This window comes from Aethalodelphis obliquidens, unplaced genomic scaffold, assembly GCF_003676395.1.
Source record: "Aethalodelphis obliquidens isolate GAN/ISIS:26980383/991018 unplaced genomic scaffold, ASM367639v1 scaffold130, whole genome shotgun sequence".
NCBI lineage: Eukaryota > Metazoa > Chordata > Mammalia > Artiodactyla > Delphinidae > Aethalodelphis > Aethalodelphis obliquidens.
In genome coordinates, this window is record NW_020838074.1 from 1074563 (window position 1) to 1101564 (window position 27002).

At 40.5% G+C, this 27002-nt stretch overlaps 1 protein-coding gene across 3 annotated transcripts in view; it reads left to right on the forward strand.

The window, feature by feature from the left end:
• Window positions 1-27002, forward strand: part of DDR2 (discoidin domain receptor tyrosine kinase 2) — a 162055-nt gene that overhangs the window by 77639 nt on the left and 57414 nt on the right. For 2 of the 3 annotated variants that reach the window (XM_027099198.1, XM_027099197.1), the window contains exon 3: window positions 21515-21623. In XM_027099198.1, coding sequence (XP_026954999.1) covers window positions 21542-21623 — 82 coding nt within the window. In that variant the 5' untranslated portion in view covers window positions 21515-21541. Of the gene's footprint in view, window positions 1-7886; window positions 8219-21514; window positions 21624-27002 lie in introns of those variants that run through there. The other variant, XM_027099196.1, reaches the window with a different exon arrangement.

A 27002-nucleotide genomic window follows, 5' to 3' on the forward strand; every position in this document is an offset into this window, starting at 1 on the left:
TGCCTGTGTGTGTGAGTGGAAGGGGCAGGTGTGAACACTGAGCTGTCCCAGTGCTATGACGCCAAACGCAGCTCTGAGGTCCGGTACCTGAGAGGCTCCAGGTCAGCCAATGAGAAGCAAGGAGCACAAGTTAGAGGCAGGTGCATTGGATCCTGCAATCCCACTCCTGGGCATATATCTGGAGAAAATTCTACTTAGAAGAGATGCATGCACCCCAGTGTTCATAGCAGCACTGTTTACAATATCCAAGACCTGGAAGCAACCTAAATGTTCATCTACAGATGCGTGGATAACGAAGATGTGGTACATGTATACAACGGACTATTACTCAGCCATAAAAAGGAATGAAATAATGCCATTTGCAGCTACATGGACGGACCTAGAGGTTATCATCCTAAGTGAAGTCCGTCAGAGAAAGACGAATATCATATGATATCACTTATATGTGGAATCTGAAATATGATACAAATGAACTTATTTACAAAACAGAAACAGACTCACAGACATAGAAAACGAACTTACGGTTACCAAAGGGGAAAGGAGATGGGGGGATAAATCAGGAGTATAGGATTAGCAGATACACACTACTGTATATAAAATAGATAACCAACAAGGTCCTACTGTATAGCACAGGGAACTATATTTAATATCCTGTAATAAACCATAATGGAAAGGAATATGAAAAAGAATATATACATATACATATATATGTGTGTGTGTGTGTGTGTGTGTATCTGAACCACTTTGTTGTACACCAGAAACTAACACAAATTGTAAATCAACTCTACTTTAATTTAAAAAAGAGGTGGAGGCAGGTAGGGACTGCCTCCTGAAGACAGACTCACTTGCTGGCAATGTGATAGAAATCTCGCAAGTAGAGGAGAGCTGAGCATACCTTTGTGCCCGAAGAGAATGTCCAATTAAACGGGACTGGGTGGGGAGAATGTGGCAGCACCCAGCCCCTAAACCTCATCAACCATCCATAGGTAACCACATATTGAAAGCTGTTGCATTTGCTACTTGTGTGATCTTGGGCAAATTATCGACACTCTGTGTCTCCATCATCTTCTCATCTGCAAAATGAGGATAAAAATAATAAAAACCTCAGAGAGTTGTTACGAGGGCCAAACGAGAAAATTCATATTGCCTGGTATATAATACGTGCTCCAGAAATATTTATTATTACTCTCATAAGCACTGAGAGATGAGAAATATTCTTGCCCTTCAGGAGCTCACAGTTTTACTGTGGAGACAAGATTTTCACAGACATATACAAGCACAACTAGGAAGCAGTGTAAGTCACTGTATGGTGTCTGCTAAGTTACAGAGTATAGATGTGATGGAGTCGAGAGAGGAGACTCCGTTATGACCTGGAAGAAGTGCCAGAGAGGAGGTAAGAGACTAGTTGAAAAAGCCGGCACACGCCATATCTCAGCTGTTAGCAGTGAGATGGATGGGCAATTGCCACTCCTGGATTCTAAGGACCCCTCTGGTCATCCATTCATCTGCCCAACACATTCACTGATTATCTCTAGACTCTGCACCGGAAATTCAAAGAAGGCATGAAAAGGTCCCTCCCTGCAGGAGCTTACACAGTCTAGCTAGGGAGGGAGCATGCAGAGAAATATTGCAACTAACAAATGTTACATTCATATCTATTTATATCTCCAAGCCAATCATCTGAGCCCAAAGGTGGGATGGGGCAAGTCAGACAGGTGTTCAGAACAAGAGTTTGAAGGAAAGCATGGATCTACTTGGTGAAAAGGGGCAACTCAGAAGCCATGAGGTCTTATTCAAAGAGCTGGTAGGTGTGAGTCTTTCTTCAGGAGAGGTGGAGTTGACTAGAACATTCTGAGACCGAGACTGGGGGAGCTTTGAGGCCAGGATCGGGCAGGCTTTTGGTCTCCCACTTGGCCCTGGCAATGTAGGGTCTTTGAGCTGGGCTACGAATTGGAGAGGGTTAGGCCTGGCAGGTTGGAGAGAGGAGGCTCTTTACACATCAAGAGTAAGTACCAGGCCCTGGTCATGCAAAGGGAAACTTCCTGAAGTCAGATGAAGTCTGCAGATGTTTCATAGCCTTAAGTAAACTTATATTTTCCGCACCTCTTGGTTCAGAGGCTGCCAGTGAAAGTAACACAGAAGGGAATGTCCAGCTAGCAACGTGAAGGAAGCATGAAATAGAAATGGCTGGAGGCTGAACTTCTCTTCATCAGTGACATTATTATTTGGGCAAGGATTGCAGGAGCTGCAGGTGCAGAGAGAGTGACTTGCTTGAAGAAAACGGTAGCATCCAGGAAAGGAATCCCAGACACTTGGTCCTAACCCAACTGCTGAATGAAGTTTTCAGGCTCTGGGATTTGGGCAGGAGCTCCTGAGCTGTATTTGTCCAAGGTCTTGGGGCCCATGAGCCTTCACTCTTAGTGTCTATATGTCCCCATGCCAATAGTTGCATAATACCCCGTCTTCCACTTTGCTCTGCTACTCCTAAACTCAGAGCAAAATGAGAAGATTAAATTTATCACTACCGCTCCATGTCCTTGCCCTGCTTGTTTTTCCTAAGACTTTTGAGTCTTAAAAGACCTTCCAAGTCCCTGAGAGGGTCTACAAGGTGTCAGAGCCTGGTAGTGATGGCAAATAAGCTGGTCAGCTCTGAATTCCTCTTTCTCTTTTTCTCTCCCATCCTTGAAGGTCTTCGTGAGCCTTTGCCTCTTTCATTGGCCAGACCATTCAAACGTTGGCACTTTTTCATGATTCCTTATTTTGTATTTTTCCTTCTTGGTCTTTCCTAAAATCTATTTGTCCACGTCCACTTGTACATCTCCTCCTCTGTCACACCATCCCTGCAGCCATGGCCTGCCATGAACTTGCGTGCCTGCTACCTTTGTTTTTCCAAATGTTCACGTGTGCCAGCCATGTAAATCTCCTGATGCTTTTTTGTTGTATTACCTCCAGGTGACCCAACCTATCCTGGGCTCACAATAGATGCCCAATATATATGTGTCACCTTGACTACTGATCGTTTTTTCTTCCTGTACACCATTCTATTCATAATACCACTACTAATGGCTAAATCTTTTTTTTTTTAACATCTTTGTTGGAGTATAATTGCTTGACAATGTGTGTTAGTTTCTGCTTTATAACAGAGTGAATCAGCTATACATATGCGTATATCCCCATATCTCTTCCCTCTTGCGTCTCCCTCCCACCCTCCTTATCCCACCCCTCTAGGTGGTCACAAAGCACTGAGCTGATCTCCCTGTACTATGCGGCTGCTTCCCACTAGCTATCTGTTTTACGTTTGTTAGTGTATATAAGTCCATGCCACTCTCTCACTTCGTCCCAGCTTACCCTTCCCCCGCCCGTGTCCTCAAGTCCATTCTCTATGTCTGTCTGCATCTTTATTCCTATCCTGCCCCTAGGTTCATAACCATTTTTTTTTAGATCCCATATGTATATGTGTTAGCATACTAAATCTTAATAAGTACTTACTATCTCCCAGGCACCAGTGCTTTAAGTCCTTTATATACATCATCTCATTTAATTTTAATTGTGACACCATTTTCTACTTTTACCCATATTTCGTACTTTCCAGATCTATAGAAAAGTGTCCTTTTTTTTTAAGATTCCACATATAAGCATTATCATACATATTTCTCTTTCTCTGTCTGACTTACTTAACTCGGTATGACAATCTCTAGGTCCATCCATGTTGCTGCGAACTTATGGTTACTGGTGGTGGGGGAAGGTGTGGGGAGGGATGGTTAGGGGGTTTGGGATTGACATGTATACACTGCTCTATTTAAAATGGACAACCAACCAGGACCTACTGTATAGCACAGGGAACTCTGCTCAATGTTCCGTGACAACCTAATTGGGTAAAGAATTTGAAAAAGAATAGATACATGTATACGTATTACTGAATCACTTTGTCATACACCTGAAACTAACACAACATTGTTAATCAACTATACTCCAATATAAAATAAAAAGTTAAAAAGAATTAATGTTGTGCCCAGCCAAAAAAGGAAAGCAAAGTGCCTTTCAACCCAGAGGTTTATTCGTTTCTGGCTGTTTTAGAAGTGCTTGACCTGTATCATTGCTGAAAATGTTCACTACAGAATATGGCTGCAAAGGCCTAAAAGGTGAAATCCTTGCTTCCTCGTTCAGCTGATCGTTGCAGAGAAGGTGAGGGGTCTCCCTTCTCTTCGTGGCGAGAGCACTGGCGTTAACCCTCATATACAGGAGTCTCTGAATATGTTAAGGGAAAGACACCTAGGTTTCTTTGCTGAAAGGGTAGATGCTGGCTGGTGTCTGGGATCCAAGTGTCTCCCTGGAGTTCCTCCTGCAGGGAACTGGAAGCAGTGTTCACTGGCATCACACCAGATCTCTTCTGAGGTTCAGGAGGGTTTCCTATGGCTGGATGAGATTGAATTTATTCCTGTCCCAGAGGTGCTTCAAGCCCATGTTGATTGGGCCTGTGCAAATTAGTAAGAAGCCTGCTAGAGTCACGTGTTCTTAAGAGGCCAGCACGGCCACGGAGCACAAGAATAGGGCAGGCCTGGTGGAAACAGCATGACTGGAACAAGTTCTTGGCCCTCGCGGCTTTGGGCGGCTGGATTGGAAGGTCTTGGGGGCGTGTGTGCTCTCTCACGCGGGAGCAGAACAGCACTCGATCTAGCAGTGTGATCACATCACTGTCCCCCAAGACGTGGCCACCACCCTTCTCTCCTCAGCCCCAGGCTGGTTTCTGCTGTGCTGGCTCATAGTTAAGTGCATGAGTCTTTCGTGACCTCTGAATGACTGTCCATAAAAGGTCAAGTCACTTTCTCCAGAGGCAGCATCACTCAGGATGTACCCAGCAAGGTTTAGTGCGCTTGTCAAAGGCGAGGAGTTTGTACTGTTGTTCTTGCCTGTTTTATTACCATTGAAATGACCTGCCAAGCAACTGGCATCCACTGTGTAGGTGTCAGCTGATACAGATATAAGGAGACGGATGGGGGAGACATGCTTTTTGCCCCTAACTTGCAAATGTATTGAGGAGACAAGGCCTAGGCACAGTAAAAATAAAATAGAAATACAAATATACGTGAACAATTGTGAGCCGGGCATTGTTCTAAGTACTTCCTGTGTAATAACTCTTTCTATCCTCATGACATTCTACAGGAGCAGGTGCCATTATTGCTCTCATTTTACAGGTGAGGAAACAGAAACACCAAGGTTCAGGGGTGTGTGTGGCCAGGTCTACATACTGGGTGCAGGAGGAGACAGGATTCAAACCCGACAAGTCTGGCTATGGCCGTGGTGGCTGAGAAGGGCTACCTGAAGAGCTAGTCCTACCTCTGGGGTAGGGGCCCAGGTGCAATAGGAAGGGGGGATCCAGTGAGTAAGTTGCTGCTTCGGGGTTCACTGCCAAGCCCTCAAGGGAAAGGCATCTCGTACGTGCAGACGGTTAGTCTTTCAACTCACTTCTGGGTTTAATGAGAGAGCTGTGTCTCTTGCTTACCATTGTTTCCATCTGACCCCTTTACTGTGTGGCCTAAGTTTTCATTCTAGGCTTTGAGGCAATGGACAGATTGGTGATAAGTAAAAACTTGGCAGTGTTCAAAACCCAACACTTATATTTGCAAGGAGGCTGTGCCTTACTTACCCAAGGAGGTTTCTCCAGTTATTTCTTGCCGGGTAATAAATCACCTCACAACTTAGTGGCTTAACACACAACAATCATGTTATTGTTATCATTGCTCATGTTTCTGAGGTGACTGGCCTCAGCTAGGCTGTCTTGCCCGGGGTCTCTCCTGTGGTTGCCACAGATGGTGGCTGGGACCAGAGTCACCAGAGAGCCTTCTTCACTCACAAGTGTGAGAGTTTCTTCTGCTGTCTGCAGGGATCTCAGCAACGGTATTGGCCAGAAGACCTACACATGGCTTCTCCACATGGCCTGGCTTCCCTCGCCACATGGCAGTGGGTTTCCAGGGCAAGTCTAAGAGAGAGAGAGAGAGGGAGAGAGCCCAGTGGATGTGTATCACCTTCTGGGACCTAGCTCTGGAGTTTCACAGCCATCACTTGCACTGTATTCATTTTGTTAGAAGCGAGTCACTCAGTCGAGCTCGTATTCAAGAGAAAGGAAATTAGATCCTAGCTCTCCATGGGAGAGTGTCAGAGAATTTGTGGACAAATTTGAAAACCATCACAGAGGTTTTCCAAATAACTTCACTCTGGTTTAAAGAAATCAGTTACTGAGATGGACAGGGCCTAAAGAAGGTGTGTGAGCTCAGAGTTTAAGGAAAGAAAAACAGGAGGTTGGGCCAGGGAGAGGCGGTGGCACCAGAGAACCAGTGCTAACCTGGGTGACCAGAGGCCTGGCCCTGCCTCTGACCGGCTGTTGACCTTGTGGAGGCCTGTCTGCTTTGGGGGCTGCCCTACCTTCCTCACCTTTAACCACAGAGGACTGAGAAAGATGGGCACTCAGATACCTTCAAGCTTTCGTGGCGGTGGGCCTATACTTTTGAGGACTAACGTCTTCATATCATAACCTCCAAAACCCTCCAACCGTAGGCCCTCCTGCTGACGTCAGTGTGCTCAGTAGTGGTGCAGGCGGCCCTCTGATCACCAGCACATGCATCAGTGCTCCTGAGGGGCCTGGGGTAGAGGGTGGGATGCAGAAAGAAAATGAGAGGGGCTGGGTGGGACAGGTGCCCAAGTGTGGGATAGTGGAAGTCAGGGGTGGGAGTGAAATAACCCCATGAAGAGCCCGGGTCTGCTAGAGCTCAGTGAGGTTAAATGAGCTGCCCAAGGTCTTAGCAGGCCCAGGGATACTGAGCTTCTAACGGACCCTTTTGTGTTTGGAAAATGCCCTGCCTTCACTTTGTATTTACTCTCCTTTCTCCTCCCACTAATCTCATGACGGCATTAGATTTGACATCACTAGTGCTTATACGATAGAAAGGATAACAGGCAGATGATGCCACACCGTGGATGTTTTGTGGTCCATCCTGCCCCCGGCAGGGGGAGTGTCTTCTGTGACAGTGATTTCTTTCAGCGTCCTCTGCTCTTCCTGGATGGCGAGTGAGAGGATGAGATAGCTGTCTGGCTGTTCCCCCCCAACCCTCCACTGCTTTGGCAAACTCTAGTTGCCTCCAAAGAAGGTGAAGAGAGTGAGGAAAGCAAAGTGCTCTTCTAACAAAGGCAGGAGCAGAGCTTGCTGTTGCATCCTCCTCTGAGCAGTGAAGGTCACCTTGGGTCATCCTTTGTGCTTAAACACTTACAGATTGGGCCAGTCTGGGCCTTTGGCTCAGCACTGAGCAGCTACATTTTGAGAAGCAAGAGATTGGGACTCCCAGAGGAAAGCTGGGAATGAGAAAGACATCAACAAATCCTTGGGAATCAAGATAAAACATGAGGGTGTTTGGTACAGCGATGGTGTGTGTGTGTGTGTGTGTGTGTGTGTGTGTGTGTGTGTGTGTGGCTCATCTTCTGCCAAAACCAAGCTCATTTCTGCATATTTGTTTGCTGAGTATTAAATACTCCAAAGATTGCTCTTTCTATTTGTTGAATCTGAAATGAAAAATGACTCAGCAGAGAGGAAAACAAGCCTCGAATGCCCTGAATGGCCTCTGAATGAAAATCTACAGCTGTAAATCACGTGGCTTCTCTTCTCCCCACCAGGTCCTTCAACACACACACAAGCACAAGTACCACACACAGTTGTGCACACACCGCATCTCGGATCGGCTCCAGTTCGACCCAAGTCCCTTTATCTCATTTCCCTTCCCACTGCAGCCTTTCCAGGGCCCTACCCCTTCCTGTAGGAAGATCTGTCCGAGTTTAGGTGGAGGCAGCCTGGCTGCAGCCCACGGCTGATTTTCCAGAAGGGCAGATGCTTCCTATTTGGCCCCTTTCACGGGCTCAGCGTGAAGATCCCTCAGGAAAATCGGAGACTTTTTATTCTTTGACCAAGAGGTGGGCACCTCAGATTGTCTCTAGCTTTCGGACCTGGAAAGATGGATTGTCTGGGGAAAAGGACCGTCTGCCCAGTCAGATGTGCCCTGCTTTGTATAGAAACTGTACTCCTGAAAAGTTGAGTACAAACTGGATTTAGGTATACTGAATCATATTCTGAATTACTGGAAGGATTTGCTGTCAGAGGAACCCAGTCGTGGATCCCTTTGTGAAGTGAAGAATTATTTTGTAATAATTCCCTCAGTGATTTATGAGTTTGGTGAGTAGATGGAACATTATACCGAATGTTATTTTAAATGTATTGTGTGGAAACTTGTTATTCAAAGGTACCCAGCACTGAAGGCTTGTTCAAAGAATTATTCTGTAATGTGGATAAACATTTCATGATTTATGAGCTTGGCAAGTTCAGATGTTTCTTAAAGTGGGATATACCTCTAGCACTGCTTCAGAGAAAGAGGTGGTTTTTACTAATAATCAGACCTGGGGGAAAAATGAGAGCTCTACTATCTGTAAGTTACAGTCACTTCAAAGGGGCTTGGGAGAAACAAAGAACTCAAACTTTCCGTTTTGTTAAGGCAAGAAATCCGAAGGGTTGCCTGCTTTGCTTACTTTCCTTATCACCGAGGGTGAATGATGGGGCTGTTTTTCCAAATAAATGCAGTTAACTATTATAGCAACACTTATAAAAGTGTTTCTTTTTATATTTAAGTCTATATCATCTGTCCACCTCTCTATCTATCATGTGTCTATTATCTCTCTCTCTCTCTCTCTCTATCTACCATTTATCAGTCCTATAGTAAAAAAACAGACACTGTAGTAGGGCGTGTGCTTTGGAGGTTCTTTTAAAAAAATTCCTGATAATTCCTGGCTGTGGCTGTCACACTCCCATCTGCCTAACCTTCCATTTACTTCCTGGTTTTTGCGATGGCTTTGACCCATAGCCTGTCTAGATCCTGGTGTGGGCGGTCTTGAGATGGAGAGTCAACCATCTCCCATCGGATCTGGGAGGTCCTGAGTCGTGGCTCCTTTGGAGTCAGTGTGGAGTGTTCATCCAGCTTGGCTAGGACAGGAGATTTTGACTGTGAAGCGGAAGTGGGGTTTTCATTACACAGGACATATACTCTCTGAGCTACATAGTCATTGACATTCCTTGGAAACTATTGGGCTGTGGGTGAAGTAACACTGGCCGTGGAGTCAGAGGAACTGGAAGGGTTTTAACTCTGTCTCTAGTTTTGTGACCCAGGCAAGTTAGCATTAATCTGATTTTGATGTAGAGAGAAGCAAGACCCCTAACCTTAAATGACTCACAGTCTGGCTTGAAAGACAGACAGAACTGTAATTCAGCATGATGAGTGGGAACCAGCAGCCAGACCAGGTAAGTCTGCCTAGGCTGTGGGTGAAGTGACTTAGGGACTCACTTTCCTGCTTTGTAAAGGCAGGTGGTAATCTCTCCTTTCAGGCTTATTGTAAGACTTGATGATTATGCATTTGTAGGTATGTACTAAGGGGCAGGTGTTCTAAAAAATGAAAGGTATAAGTAGCAACTCTCAAACTTCTTTTCTTTTGCTTCTCTATTTATCTGCAAGATATACTAATCAATAATATCTCTCAATACTGCAAGTGATTCTCAAAATATAAGACAGGTTCACCCAATACCTTGAACCTGTGGGATATGCATGGTTGGTTGGAAAGCACCCTCGAGATTCTGATAGACTGCCCCCAGGAATTTTTTTTTTGTCAGAGAAACCAATGTGAATGACATTAACAGGGAACATATTTTCTTTGTTAAAATCAAAACATCGCAAATAAGGCTAGAGTTTCCCTTTGATCACCATTTCCAATCTCCCCTGCCAAACACTATGATCTCTGAGGGAACTACTATTATCAGCATTTGCCTTCTAAGGTTCCTTGCTCTATCCTCACATACCACCCTATCCGAGCACTACAGTGTGCACTAGATTAAAGTTTGTTATCAGCATGGTGTTTAACTTTCTAGATCTTTTATGTACATATAAATGTATGTGAATGTGTGTATATATCCATAAAAGTATATAGTGTGCTTCATATAAATCTTGAAACCTGCTTGTTCACCTAAAAACCATGTCATGGACATCTAACCATGCAATTACATGTGGCTCTAACTCATACTTTTAAGCTATTGCATAGTATTTCATAGCAGGAATATGCCACAGTTTATAGTACTCTCTTATTGATAGAAATTTTTCCAAGTTTTGTTATTTAAAAAAAATATTGTACCCACAGGGTTCAAGGGTTCCAATTTCTCCACACTCTTGTCTACACTTATTGTCCTTCATTTTTTTTTCTTTTTTGATAATAGCCATCATGACAGATGTGAGGTGATATCTCATTGTGGTTTTGATTTGTATCTCCTGATGATTAGTAGTGTTGAGCATTTTTTCATATATCTGTTGGCCATTTGTATGTCTTCTTTGGAGAAATGTCCATTCAAGTCCTTAGCCCATTTTAAGGAATTTTATTAGGTTTTTTGTTTTTGTTTTTTTGTTTGTGTGGGTGTTTCCTTTTTTTCTTTTTTGCTATTGAGTTATATGAGTTCCTTGTATATTTTGGATATTAATCACTTATTATATTGTTTGCAAACATTTTCTCCTTTTCTGTATGTTGCCTTTTCATGCTGTTGATTGTTTGCTCTGCAAAAGCTTTTTGGTTTGAGGTAGTTTCACTTGTTTATTTTTGTTTGTGCTGCCAGAACTTTTGGAGTCATATCAATGTAGTCATTTCCAAGGCCACCATTGTGAAGCTTTTCCTCTGTGTTTTCTTCTAGAAGTTTAACGTTTCAGGTCTTACATTTAAGTCTTTAATTCACTTTGAGTTGATTTTTGTGTATGATGTAAGATAAGGGTTCAATTTCATTCTTTTGCATGTGGGTACCTAGTTTTCTTAATACAATTTATTTAAGAGTCTCATTTTTCCCCATTATATATTTTTGGCATCCTTCTTGAAGATGAGTTGGCCACAACCTCTATGGAAAACAGTATGGAGATTCCTCAAAAATTTAATATAGAACTACCACATGACCCAGCAATCCCACTTCTGGATATTTATCCAAGATAGTTAAAATCAGGATCTTGAAGAAATATTAGCACTCCCATGTTCATTGTAGCATTATTCACAATAGTCAATATGTGGAAATAAACTAAATGTTGAAAAATGAATGGATAAAGAAAATGTGGCTTCTACATACAATGGAATATTATTTAGCCTTAAAAAAGCATACTTTGCAATATGCAACAACATGGATGAAACTTGAGGACATTATGTTAAGGGAAATAAGTCAGTCACAGAAAGACAAATAGTACATGATACCAATTATGTCAAATTCATAGAATTAATGAGGGGAACTGTGGTTGCCAGGGACTAAGGGGAGGAGGAAATGGAGAGTTAATCAACAGGCAGAAAGTTTCAGTTAAGCAAGTTGAGTAGGTTCCGGAGATCTGATGTACAACATTATACCTATAGTCAACAATAATGTGTTGCACACTTAAAAATTTGTTGAGGCCTGAATGGATTAAATGCTCCAACCAAAAGACACAGGGTTGCTGAATGGATACAAAAACAGGACCCATATATATGCTGTCTACAAGAGACCCACTTCAGACCTAGGGACACATACAGACTGAAAGTGAGGAGATGGAAAAAGATATTCCATGCAAATGGAAATCAAAAAAAGCTGGAGTAGCAATACTCATATCAGATAAAATAGACTTTAAAATAAAGAATGTTACAAGAGACAAGGAAGGACACTACATAATGATCAAGGGATCAATCCAAGAAGAAGATTTAACAATTATAAATATATATGCACCCAACATAGGAGCACCTCAATACATAAGGCAACTGCTAACAGCTTTAAAAGAGGAAATTGACAGTGACACAATAATAGTGGGGGACTTTAACACCTCACTTCCACCAATGGACAGATCATCCAGACAGAAAATTAAAATGGATACACAAGCTTTAAATGACACAATAGAGCAGACAGATTTAATTGATATTTATAGGACATTCCACCCAAAAGTGGCAGAATACACTTTCTTCTCAAGTGCACATGGAACATTCTCCAGGATAGATCACATCTTGGGTCACAAATCAAGCCTCAGTAAATTTAAGAAAATTGAAATCATATCAAGCATTTTTTCTGACCACAATGCTGTGAGATTAGAAATGAAAAAAACGTAAAAAACACAAACACATGGAGGCTAAACAATACGTTACTAAATAACCAAGAGATCACTGAAGAAATCAAAGAGGAAATCAAAAAATACCTACAGACAAATGACAATGAAAACACGACAATCCAAAACCTATGGGATGCAGCAAAAGCAGTTCTCAGAGGGAAGTTTATAGCTATACAAGCCTACCTCAAGAAACAAGAAAAATCTCAAATAAACAATCTAAACTTACACTTAAAGGAACTAAAGAAAGAAGAACAAACAAAACCCAAAGTTAGCAGAAGGAAAGAAATCATAAAGGTCAGAGCAGAAATAAATGAAATAGAAACAAAGAAAACAATAGCAAAGATCAATACAACTAAAAGCTGGTTCTTTGAGAAGATAAACAAAATGGATAAGCCATTAGCCAGACTCATCAAGAAAAAGAGGGAGAGGACTCAAATCAATAAAATTAGAAATGAAAAAGGAGAAGTTACAACAGACACCGCAGAAATACAAAACATCCTAAGAGACTATTACAAGCAACTCTATGCCAATAAAATGGGCAACCTGGAAGAAATGGACAAATTCTTAGAAAGGTATAACCTTCCAAGACTGAACCAGGAAGAAATAGAAAATATGAACAGACCAATAACAAGTAATGAAATTGAAACTGTGATTAAAAATCTTCCAACAAACGAAAGTCCAGGACCAGATGGCTTCACAGGTGAATTCTATCAAACATTTAGAGAAGAGCTAACACCCATCCTTCTCAAACTCTTCCAAAAAATTGCAGAGGAAGGAACACTCCTAAACTCATTCTGTGAGGCCACCATCACCCTGATACCAAAACCAGACAAAGATACTACCAAAAACGAAAACTACAGACCAATATCACTGATAAATATAGATGCAAAAATCCTCAACAAAATACTAGCAAACAGAATCCAACAACACATTCAAAGGATCATACACCATGATCAAGTAGGATTTATCCCAGGGATGCAAGGATTCTTCAATATACGCAAATCAATCAATGTGATACACTATATTAACAAATTGAAGAATAAAACCATATGATCATCTCAATAGGTGCAGATAAGGCTTTTGACAAAATTCGACACCAATTTATGATAAAAACTCTGCAGAAAGTGGGCATAGAGGGAACCTACCTCAACATAATAAAGGCCATATACGATAAACCCACAGCAAACATCATTTTCAATGCTAAAATACTGAAAGCATTTCCTCTAAGATCAGGAACAAGACAAGGATGTCCACTCTCACCACTATTATTCCACATAGTTTTGGAAGTCCTCGCCATGGAAATCAGAGAAGAAAAAGAAATACAAGGAATACAAATTGGAAAAGAAGAAGTAAAACTGTCACTGTTTGCAGGTGACATGATACTATATAAAGGGAATCCTAAAGATGCCACCAGAAAACTACTAGAGGTAATCAATGAATTTGGTAAAGTTGCAGGATACAAAATTAATGCACAGAAATCTCTTGCATTCCTATATACTAATGATGAAAAATCTGAAAGAGAAATTAAGGAAACACTCCCATTCACCAATGCAACAAAGAGAATAAAATACCTAGGAATAAACCTACCTATGGAAACAAAAGACCTGTATGCAGAAAACTATAAGACACTGATGAAAGAAATTAAAGATGATACAAATAGATGGAGAGATATACCATGTTCTTGGATTGGAAGAGTCAACATTTTGAAAATGACTATACTACCCAATGCAATCTACAGATTCAATGCATTCCCTATCAAATTACCAATGGCATTTTTTACAGAACTAGAACAAAAATCTTAAAATTTGTATGGAGACACAAAAGACCCCAAATAGCCAAAGCAGTCTTGAGGGAATAAAATGGAGCTGGAGGAATCAGACTCCCTGACTTCAGACTGTACTACAAAGCTACAGTAATGAAGACAATATGGTACTGGAATAAAAACAGAAACATAGATCAATGGAACAGGATAGAAAGCCCAGAGGTAAACCCACACACCTATGGTCAACTGATCTATGACAAAGGAGGCAAGGATATACAATGGAGAAAAGACAGTCTCTTCAATAAGTGGTGCTGGGAAAACTGGACAGCTACATGTAAAAGAATGAAATTAGAACACTCTGTAACACCATACACAAAAATAAACTCAAAATGGATTAGAGACCTAAATGTAAGACTGGACACTATAAAACTCTTAGAGGAAACATAGGAAGAACACTCTTTGACATAAATCACAGCAAGATCTTTTTTTGATCCACCTCCTAGAGTAATGGAAATAAAAACATAAATAAACAAATGGGACCTAATGAAACTTAAAAGCTTTTGCACAGCAAAGGCAACCATAAACAACATGAAAAGACAACCCTCAGAATGGGAGAAAATATTTGCAAATGAATCAAAGGACAAAGGATTAATCTCCAAAATATATACACAGCTCATGCAGCTTAATATTAAAAAAACAAACAACCCAATCCAAAAATGGGCCGAAGACCTAAATAAACTTTTCTCTACAGATAGCCAAGAAGCACATGAAAAGCTGCTCAACATCACTAATTATTAGAGAAATGCAAATCAATACTAAAATTAGGTATCACCTCATACCAGTCAGAATGGGCATCATCAGAAAACCTACAAACAACAAATGCTGGAGAGGGTGTGGAGAAAAGGGAACCCTCTTGCACTGTTGGTGGGAATGTAAATTGATACAGACACTATGGAGAACAGTATGGAGGTTCCTTAAAAAACTAAAAATAGAATTACCATATGACCCAGCAATCCCACTGCTGGGCATATACCCAGAGAAAACCATAATTCAAAAAGACACATGCACCCCAATATTCATTGCAACGCTATTTACAATAGCCAGGTCATGGAAGCATCCTAAATGCCCATCGACAGATGAATGGATAAAGAAAATTTGGTACATATATACAGTATATGTATATATATGGTACAGCCATAAAAAGGAATGAAATTGGGTCATTTGTTGAGACGTGGATGGATCTAGAGACTGTCATACAGAGTGAAGTAAGTTAGAAAAAGAAAAACAAATATCATATATTAACGCATATCTGTGGAACCTAGAAAATGGTACAGATGAACCAGTCTGCAGGGCAGAAATTGAGACACAGATGTAGAGAACAAACATAAGGACACTAAAGGGGGAAAGCGGTGGAGGGGTGACGGGAGTGGTGTGATGAATTGTGCGATTGGGATTGACATGTATACACTATGTGTATAAAATTAATGACTAATAAGAACCTGCTGTATAAAAAAATAAATAAAATACAATTAAAAAATTAAAAGAATAAAAAATTTGTTGAGGGAAGGTCATATTAATTGTTCTTACCGTAATAAAATAAAATTTTTTAAAATATTGCAAAGTACTTCTTTGTGCCTACCTCATTGTGCACATATGCAAATATTTCCCTATGGTAAATAATAAGTGGAATGTATGGATCAGAGTCTATATATATGTTTTAATTTAAATTATCTTTTAATTTGTATACCCAGTGGCAGAGTATGAGAGTATCTATTTCTCCACACTACTGCCAAATTTCATAGTTCCACACAAAATTTTTGCCAATCTGATGGATAAAATTGGTATTCAACTACTGCTTTAATGTTTGTCTTTCTGATTCTAGTGAGGTTGAGTGCTTTTAGATTTTTACTGACATGATATTTTTTCCTCTGTTAAATGCTTTTAATTGACTTGGCCCATTTTTCTAGTGTTTTTTTTAAAAATGATTTATAGAGGTTATTTATTTATACCAGAAAAATACATACACATTATTTTGTTCTAAAATTTCAAATATTTATCTTAGCCTGTTGCTTCTCTATTAAGTTTATGATGTCATTTACCTCAAAGATGTTTTGAATTTTGATGAAAAAATTTATCATTCTTTTCATTTGTAGATCTTGCTTTCTATGTCTCATTTATGCAGGTTTTCCTTTAGCTCACAGCAGATTCTCAATATTTTCCAGAAATAATTTTATAGTTCTATTTTTACATTTTGGGCTCTTTATTTTTGTGTGAGATACCTTTATTTGTTTTTGAAAATGCTATTGAATCATCTGAAACTTTTCACTGATTCTAAATGCCCCTTTTCTCATATAGAAAGTCCCCACTCATATATGAGTCTTTTTTTGTATATATGAGTATTGTCTATTCTCTTCATTGTTCTATTTATCTATTTCTTTGTCAATCCTGTATTTAGGGAGGCCTTTCCTGACCACCTTACCTGAAATAGCCCTCATCCATTCTCCATCACACTACAGCATTTTATTGTCTTCACGGCATGTATATCTCTTTAGGTTTCTTATTTATTTACTGGTTTGCTTGTGTATCATAAGCTCCATGATGACAGGGGTCTTCTCTGCCTTTTTTAGCACCTAGAACAGTATCTAATAGACTTTCAGAAAATAGTTGCTGAATGAATGAATGAAGGCCAATGGCTTTTTATTTTGAAGGTTTGAATAATTTTTTTGTCAAAGGAATTTGCACTGTTAACCAAAGAAGTGGGTAGAGAAGGACCTTTTATCTTCTTGAAATTCTTCCATGTATATTTACGGATTCTATTCACATGTCACATTGCTTAAATATTGAACCTTTGGAAAAATTCATTCAAAGAGGCAGAAAAGGGTGATGTCTGTTTATTACAAGCTTTGGGGATACTTCCTTTTAGGGTATGGAATTTGGAATAGCCAGATAGGATCACTGAATATGTGGCTCAAGACAATCAGTAATTCATTCTGCAACTATTTATCCAGCACTCTGGTAAGTGCTGGGAATGCAATGGTGAGTAAAATAAACATGGAGCTTATGGGGGTGCGGACACTAATAAGACAACCACAACAATGGATATACAATTATAAACTATGATCATTTCTATGTAGAAGGATTATAAGATTCTTTCAGTGCCTGTACAATCAAGAGGGTAAGGGAACATTTCACTGAGGAAGTAACCATTGAATGGAGATTTGAACCAGATGAAGAGAGGAATGAAACTTTTTAACAGAGGCCCTAAGGTGGTAGGAGATGAAAGAAAAAAATGTAAGAAGTCTGAAAGTAGCTAAATAGAAAGGTTGAGCAGGAGTGTAGCTCTGGTGACGTAGCAGAGGCCAGATCAAAGGCGAGTGTAGTTTTTTAAGGAACCTCCATACTGTTCTCCATAGTGGCTGTACCATACGACCCAGCAATCCCACTACTGGGCACATACCCTGAGAAACCCATAATTCAAAAAGACACATGCACCCCAATGTTCATTGCAGCACTATTTACAATGGCCAGGACATGGAAGCAACCTAAGTGTCCATCAACAGATGAATGGATAAAGAAGATGTGGCACATATACACAATGGAATATTACTCAGCCATAAAAAGAAACGAAATTGAGTTATTTGTAGTGAGGTGGATGGACCTAAAGTCTGTCATACAGAGTGAAGTAAGTCAGAAAGAGAAAAACAAATACCGTATGCTAACACATATATATGGAATCTAAGAAAAAAAAAGGTTCTGATGAACCTAGGGGCAGGACGGGAATAAAGACACAGACCTACTAGAGAATGATCTTGAGGATATGGGGAGGGGGAAGGGTAAACTGGGACGAAGCGAGAGAGAGGCATGGACATATATACACTACCAAACGTAAAATAGATAGCTAGTGGGAAGCAGCCACATAGCACAGGGAGATCAGCTCAGTGCTTTGTGACCACCTAGAGGGGTGGGATAAGGAGGGTGGGAGGGAGACGCAAGAGGGAAGAGATATGGGGATATACGTATATGTATAGCTGATTCACTTTGGTATAAAGCAGAAACTAACACACCATTGTAAAGCAATTATACTCCAATAAAGATGTTAAAAAAATAAAAGGAGAGTGTAGTATAATGACAAACAAAGACAAAAACAAAATAAACAGCAACAAAAGGACCTAAGTGGATTTTAGAGTAATACAAACCCTGGGTTCATGTATGAGTTTTGGTGCCTATCAGCTGTGTAACCAGATCAGTTTTAACCTCTTCCTCCTCAATTACCTTACTGATGAAAACAAACCTCATTGGGTTACTGTGAATATTACATGAGATAGCCCTTGGCACGTGTTAGATATCCATGGTATAGTTATAGTACTCCTAGGTTTGTTAATGGTTCTTTTGTGTTTGTTAGCTGCTGGACACCCTAATTTTAAGCAAACAAACAGAAATAATCACTGGTATTGGAGATTCACAGCCTGCAACCAAGTAAGAGTTTCCAAAAGGAAATTCAGTCAACACTTTTTGAGCAACTTGTGAATCCTTAGTTCAGTTAAAAACTGTTTTTGAGCACCTCCTTTGTACGAGATATAATGTATTCTTTTGGAGATACAGGAATGAGTCATTCTGAAGCTAATGATTAAATGGGTAATTTTATAACAATGTTATGGAGGATCTAATAGAAGCAAATTCAGTGTGTGAAGGGAATGAGGTGTAGGAGACAGTCCTTAAAGAAGGAACCACTGGGGAAGGTCATGGAGGGGAGAAAGTAATGGCCAAGAACCCACAAAGAAGGCGTCATGAAAGAGAATTGTAGCACTCTTCTTCAAAAGGCTGCTAAGAGAGGGTGGTTACCCAAGGCAGTGCTCGCAAGGCTGAATGGCTGCTCACAAGGAGCTCAGATCTTTGTAGAAGGACATCCTGGATCATGGTCATGGGTTAGTGCTAGACTACAGCCAAGATCAATGTCTCCAAGGTCTGCCTGTGTGTTTCTTTTCTGGGCATGTTTGTTTGTGGACTCATTTATAGAAACGCAGTGTTCCTGCTGCTGGCAGTGTGTAGGCACTGAGACATATTTTATCTCTCCAAATCAATGCCATGAAACTATGGTCATCACCCTTTTGTGGTCTGTGGGTCACTTGCCCCTGCCCCCTACCGTGATGCCACTTTAGTCTTTTGTATTTGATTAGTTTCTGGCTCTATCCTCTTCAGGTAGAACTATCTGAATACCTATTTTTTTTTTCTTACCATTTTGGGTGGGTCAGAGTTCTACTACCTAGAAAACATCATAGAAAGCTCCTGTTTCCTCAAAAAAGTGTCTTAGCTATGTCATCCTATTATTTACTCTATTCCCATTATTGCCCATTAAAATCTTGTTCATCCTTCAAGAATCTGATCAGATGCTGATTTCATCATGAAACCTTCTCTGATCACTCAAGCTTAAAGGGATTTTGTCTCCCTTTATAATTTTGTTTTACATATTTTTCCTAACAGTGGATCCAGTGTTTGTTGACTATTAGTGTTACCTGGAAGAGAGTTTCTTTTTTAAATAAACTTTATTCTTGAACAGTTTTATATTTACAGAATCATTGCAAAGATGGTACATAGATTTCCTATTTACCCACTACCTAAGTTCCCCTATTATTAACATCTTACATTAGTGTAGTACATATGTCATAGTTAGTGAACCAATATTGACACATCATTATTAACTAAAGTCTCTACTTTATTCAGATTTCCTCAGTTTTCCCCAAATGTCCTTTCTCTGTTCCAGGATCCCATCCAGGATGTCACATTACCTTTAGTCGTCCTGTCTTCTTTGGCTCCCTTAGCTGTGTCGGTTTCCCAGACTTTCTAGTCTTGGGTGACCATGACAGTTTTGAGGATTATGTATCAGGAATTTTGTAGAATTTCCCTCAATTGGGATTTGTCTGATGTGTTTCACATGATTAGGCTGGAGTAATGGGGTTTTGGGAAAAAGACCACAGAGGCTAAGTGCCATTCACATCACATCATATCAAGGATACATACTATCAGTGTGACTTAACAAAGTTGATGCTAACCTTGGTCACCTGGCTTGAGGTAGTGTTTGTCATGTTTCTCTACTGAAAAATTACCTTCTCCATTTCCATACTGTACTCTGAAGAAAGTCACTGTGTGCAGCTCACACTTAAGGAGTCGGGGGTGGGGAAGTGAGAGGGGTGGTTATGCACCAGCTCTTTAAGAGTAGAGAGTATCTACATAATTATTTAGAATTCTTTTGCATGAGAAATTTGTCTATTCTCCTCCATTTGTTTATTCAATCATTTATTTATATCAACATGAACTTGTAAATATTTATTTTATATCTTGAGTTATAATCCAATACTACTTGACTCATTTTGTTGCTTAAGTTGTTCCAGCTTTGGCCACTGGGAACTCTTTCTGTTGGCTCCATGTTCCTTTGCCATATCCCCATCATTTTTTTTTTTTTTTTTTTTTTTTTGCGGTACACGGGCCTCTCACTGTTGTGGCCTCTCCCACTGCGGAGCACAGGCTCCGGACGCGCAGGCTCAGCAGCCATGGCTCACGGGCCCAGCCACTCTGTGGCATGTGGGATCTTCCCGGACCGGGGCACGAACCTGTGTCCCCTGCATCGGCAGGCGGACTCTCAACCACTGCGCCACCAGGGAAGCCCTCCCCATCATTTTTGTGTATGCTTCCTCAACTTGGGGCACTAAAAGATTCTCCAGGCTCATCTGGCACTAAAATATTCCCCAAGATCATCATCTTTCCTGCCCCAGTCCTGGAATTAGCAGTTTCTCCAAGGGAACCCTGGTTCCTTTTATTGGAGAATGGTATTAGAAATCAAGATCTGGGTACTAGGTTTGCTCGTTGCTATTGGGGTATCATTGTTTCTAGGCCCTCTTAGCTTATATAGCAAGGAGATAGATATGTGTGTGTGTGTGCTAACCTGTGTGTACACGTATCTATAAATATTTCCATATGTGACCATCTATATCTCTATTAAGCTAAACGTGAGTTCATGCTGATGTCTCAACTCTAATCCACTAATAACATGGATTATTCTGGGGGAGCTTAAAAATACAGAATTTCAGGTACCATTCTAGAGCTAATAAATTAGGATAAATATTGACCTTACATCTTTTGAAAGGCAAACACATTAACGTCATTGAATGTTTTTCTTGATTTAATACTGGAATCAATATTAAAATTATGAAAAAACATTGTAAATGTAAGTTTTACTTTATCACCATTCACAATTTGGGTAAGTATTTATCTTACTAAAACGTTGTTACCCACCTGTAGTTTGGCTAATTTTAATTCCATGAGTATATGATCTAATAGAGTTTGAAAATTCTTATATTACATAACTATTGAATGTCCCAGAGTTTGAAAATTCTTATAGTATGTGACTATTGAATGTCCCATTCAAGTATTAAACTCCATGATTTAAAGGTCTGAATATAGAAATAAACACTGTAAGAACACAAAGATGCAAGTTGTGTTCATTCATGTTGAAAGTATCTGCCTCACTCATTTCCTGTCCTTCTCTTTCTTGTTTTCTTGCATTTTTGGTGGGCTGCAGGCTCCAGTTCCAACACCATCTTCTGAGATGATCCTGATTCCCAGAATGCCCTTGGTGCTGCTCCTGCTGCTGCCTATCTTGAGTTCTGCAAAAGCTCAGGTTAACCCAGGTAACACAGCCATTGCTCAGCCCCACGCTGGAAGACAGCTGAACACTGAAGCCCATCAAAGTTCATCTTGGGAAAGGCACTGCTAAGGGGCCCAAAAGGTCATTCCTCCCTCCCTTTTTTTCCCTCCATGGTGAAACCTGGCCATAGCAGGAACAGAAATTACTATACTCTCTCTATGACATATTGTGAAAGGGCTTCTTATATGGAGTAGGGTAGAATAAAAGGAAAATTTTTAAAAATGGGAGGTGGAAGAAACAAACATTTGCTTCTGCATCTTCTGGGACACCGAAGGAGAGAATTTTTAGATGCCTTGGAGAAATTCTGCAGGTTGGTTTTCTAGTTATGTTTGGCTGTCCGAGGCCTGTATTTTACTTGGATGTCATGTTATGTTTTGGGGACCCTTTTCTTGTGGGATCTCAGGCAGTTTCTCTTTCCTACAGGGTGTGGCCATGCTCAAAAATAGGTATGTTAGTCCCCTTCCCCCAATTTTTTAAATTACGTGTGTATTTTAACTTTAAATTGAAGTATACAGTTGTATCACTTGTCTATTACCACAGTAATGCCGCTTAACAACTTATGCAAAACTGGTGATTTAGTCTGGTCTTTGTTGGACTATTCTTCTTGTCTCTTTTGGATTCATGCACATATCTGGGAGTAAGCTGGTTATTGGCTCATTGAGGATGGCCTTGGCTCTGACAACTGGGGCAACTTTGCTGTGCTCTCTCCCAGCAGATTAGTATAGATATGTTTTAAAGGAAATTGCACAGCAGTGAGAGCAGAAAGGGAAACATGCAGCATGTTTCAAGCCAGTGCTTGAGTCATGTTCTCTGAGATATCATTGTCCAAAGCAAGTCACGTGGCCAAGCCCAGAGTCAGAGTGGGAGAGCACAAAAAATTACACAGGGAAGGTCTGAATACCTTCAGGGAAGGGAAGGGTGAAGGGTTGAAGTCATTTTTTTCATCTTGCCACAAATATAAATATAGGAAAGTAGATATAGCATAAGTGCTCAATTTGATGAATTTTACAAACTGAGCACATCGATCTGAGCAGTATCCCGATTAAGAAACAGAACTGTACCAGCACTTCAGAAGCTCTCCTCACACTCTCTTTCAGTCACTTTTCCCCACCCTCACCCCAAGGGTAGTCATTATTTTGTTTTCTAACAACATAAATTCATTCTTCCTGGTTTTGTACTTTGTTTAAGTGGAGTCATCTTTTGTGTCTGGCTTCTTTCCTTCAATATTTTGTTCATGACCTTCATCCATATCATTGCATGCAGTTGGTGACTGTCTCCATTGTTGTATATTATTATTTTATTTGAATATTTTATTTATTCAGTCTACTGTGGATGGGAATTTGGATCATTTCCAGTTTGAGCTCATTATGAATAAAGCTCCTATAACCCTTCTTGTAAAGGTCTTTTGATAGAGGTATATACTCAAGTCAAAAGACTTGAGTATATACCTAGAAGTGGCTTATAGTTTCATATAATCTGTTTTTCTACGTGTGGCCAAAGAGTTTTCCAAAGTGATTTTACCAACATACCACCCCATGGCAGTGTATGAGCGTTCCAGTGGCTTCATTCTATATTTGGATTCCTGAGGGCATTTTCATTTCCTCTCCTTCACATAGCATGAGTGTACATTTGTGAAATGCTCACCTTATTACTTTCTTATAATAAGCTTAGTTGGTGTATCCCAGATCTGAACTTTGACACCATTCTTTCATTTTTCTGCTTTGTATTCCCCTCACCTAGTTGAAGTCTGGTTGCCTCCTACTGCATTTACCAAGCCCAGTGTCATTCTCCCTGCTTTGGTCTCCAAGGAAGAGTTGCTGTGAATGCACAGAATGGTAGGATGTTTTGGTGCTTGGCACACTCACAGAGACTGGTATGACATGAGGCTATTTACATGACTAAACCAAAAGAGCTAGCCATCTGTGTTTGACAACATCGCTGTAGCCCTGGAACAGAAAACAGGCTGTTTGAAGACAGCAAGCAGTTATCTTTAAAACGTTTTCCCCCATTCCTGGCATCAGCTATTCCTGCTGGCTCTCTCTGCCAAGGAAAAAGAAATAAAGGTCTTGACTTGCAAAGAACTTTATAGGAACATGGAATATTTGAGGTATGCTGAGGGGATAATACTTCCCTCTACCATTTCTTGTATTTTACCAGGTTAAGCTGGAGACAAGCAATGGGAAGCAGTGAGTCTAGTCACAAAGCTTGGGGCTCATGGAGGCTTAGGGCTCGCACACACTGATGAACTCAGAGTAGGTACATAATAAATGCGTGTTGATTTAAGGATGACTTTTCAGAAGTCCCTATTGGTGTCACCGAAGGACTGAAAGTAATAGAGTAAATTCTTGGCCAGTTAGATTTTCCCCACAGGCTGGCCATTTGGTATAAATAGATGAAATGTTGGAGTTAAGTCAGGAGAATTGGGTAGTAAACAAATCTTATATACAATCTATTGTTAAATATTGAAATATGTTTTAATGGATTATTAAGTGTAAATATTGTTTGGCAAATAGTAACTGAGCTAAGTATTAAATTCAATTAATATATAAAGTCTAAAAAAAACACTGATTTAAGCTCATTTTGAAGATTTCACCATGGCCATTGGTCAGTGAGCCTTCTGTCTTAGTATGACTTATTCATAATAAGGATATTGAATATTTAAAAATATCAATCTAGACAAAGAAGCAGAGGGTGAATAATGTTGCTGTTTAGAGAAATTCTCTACAATTGAGATGACAAGTGTCCTGCAGTTGCCACCCCCATGGAGGCTGCAGAGTAGTGCTAGTGTGATACAGGTCAAGGCATGAGGGCAGTTGGGCTGGTGGCTCACTGCTCTGAAGCACTGGAGTTTTGACAGTGGTAGCAAAGCAGGTAGTGGGTCAGGTGATGTTAGTAGCATTTCCAGTAGTGGCAGTGTTGAAATTGGTATTGTCACTATGGGCTGCTGTGGAAGGTTTGCAAGTCCATATGGGAAATACTGACGTACAGGTGTGTGTACATAGTCTTGAAGTGTGAAAAGTGTGCCTAGCTCTCTTCTAGCTGCAACAGTGCATCAGGGATTGGGACCTACTGACTGTCAGTTCAAGGAGGAAGTCATTGGAAAAGTTTGAGGCAGTTCCCTCTGTCAACATCTTGTCTCAGGAGAATCATTTAGCTATTGGCATCTGCATCAAAGAATCATACCAACAATTTCTGAACAACATTTCTACAAATAATTAAATGATTTGGATATTATTAGAATATTCTAATGAATAATTTGTAGTTCATTTGGAAAATAATATTTAACTCACTTAGAAAATTATTTTGAGAACAATCCTAGTTACAATCCTGGCTTTGTTTTTTTTTTTAATTGAAGTGTAGTTGCTATACAATATTATAGGTGTACAGTGTAGTGATTCACAACTTTTTAAGGTTATACTCCGTTTATAGTTATTATAAAATAGTGGCTATATTCCCCATTTTGCACAGTATATCCTTGTAGCTTGTTTTATACCTAATAGTTTGCACCTTTCAATCCCCTACTCTCCCCTCTGGTATTGCCCCTCCCCCCTTCTCTCTCCCCTCTGGTAACCACTAGTTTGTTCTCTATATCTGTGAGTCTCCTTCTTTCTTGTTATATTCACTAGTTTGTTGTATTTTTTAGATTCCACATATAAATGATATCACACAGTATTTGTCTTTGTCTGACTTATTTCACTTAGCATAATGCCCTCCAGTTCCATTCATGTTGGTGAAATGGCAAAATTTCATTATTTTTTATGGTTGAGTAGTATTCCATTGTATGTATACACCACATCTTCTTGATCCATTCATTTGTTGAAAGACATTTAGGTTGCTTCCCTTGGCTTGGTCTTAAATTAGTTGCATAACACTACTAAGTCATTATATTTTTCTTTGTACTTTCTTAATCCTTTCACCAGTAGTAAAATGAAGTTGGATTAGATAATATATGAGATCCTTTGTCACAAACCTACTATGACTTAGTGGTATGGGAACTTTACTGCCCATACTGGAAGATATTGCTAGGCTTTGGGCTTGGAAACAGGGTCCCTGAACTTGCATGGCTATTCTTTGTAAGAAAGACCATTTGTCCCCAGCTCCCTGCCACTTCCCAGGCTCAAGGATCTAAAGTCTGAACTTCAGAAGAATCTTGCCTTTAAGGCTAAGCACATAGGAGATAGCTGATGAATATTTTTACAATTTAAATCCTAAAATGCTCCCTAGTTGTTGAGTTGTTGTTGAGTTGTTGACTCAAACCTAGAGGTTGAGTCCAGAAACCCCGCCCCAGCCTAGCCTGCAGGAGCTTCATAGTACTAGAAGCCACCTTCTCTAGGGAATCTTTTTCTCTAGAGGTGGGTCCAAGAGGAAACCTTTTAGACAGAAGAAATAGCACAAGCAATGGCTGGGAGGGAGAGAGAGTACACATGCAGGGTGATGAGCAAAGGACCCAATAGGGCAGTTTTCCATCCTCCGGTAGGGTCCGTGGGTCAAGAACCCTCTTTCTTAACTTGGGCTGGGGCTACTGGACTTAATAGGAGAGCCAAGGCTACCTCCATGGGAAATGGACACCTCTAGACTCCACAATGAAGGACAAGAATACTCCTGGCTATTGAAGTTGTTTGATCAGTCACCAGGGTCAGGCTCCTTCAGAATGTATAAAACGGGTGTTTCAGTGGACATTAAGGGTCCAGAACCTTGTGGAGTTCCAGGTAGGAGGAAGTAATAGAAGTAACCTCGTTATTCTGAAAACCTAGTCCTGAAAACCTGAAGTCCTGAGGACTCACTCAGCCAACTAGATCACTGCTGTATGTGAAGAGCATGGGGGCAATTGTCCCTACAATCCTGACTTGGCTTGTGACAACTACTTGTGGTTGGAAAAGGGAGAAACACCTCTTCTCCCCAACAGGCAACCCAGGCATTTAGGATCCATGGTACAGAGCCAGGGCAGGGCAGTGCTGGGACTTCCCATTTCCATCCTGGATTTTCCCCTCATAGGAAGCAGGCAACTTGCTAGCAGTTCAGAGCTCTGAGGTGGGGCAGTCCTCCTTTGGTATCTAGAATGTTCCCACTTTGAAAGGAGGAACAAAGACATTAAGGGTTTGAGATTCAGAGAGGAGTTCTCCTACTGGCTCCAAATTGGTTTTCAATTCATCCCTGTGGTTTTATTCTTTCCAGCATCAGTCCTGCATGCAGTGAGTTCTTAGGGTCTAGGGACCTAGAATCCTAGGCTATTCATGCTGCAATGAACCTTAGAGATATTTAAGTCCTTCCTTCTCCTTTTACAGATAAAGGAACTGGGCGTCAAAGGGGGTGAATGATTTTTCCATGACTGCACACATAGCTAATGGCAAAGCAGGGACCC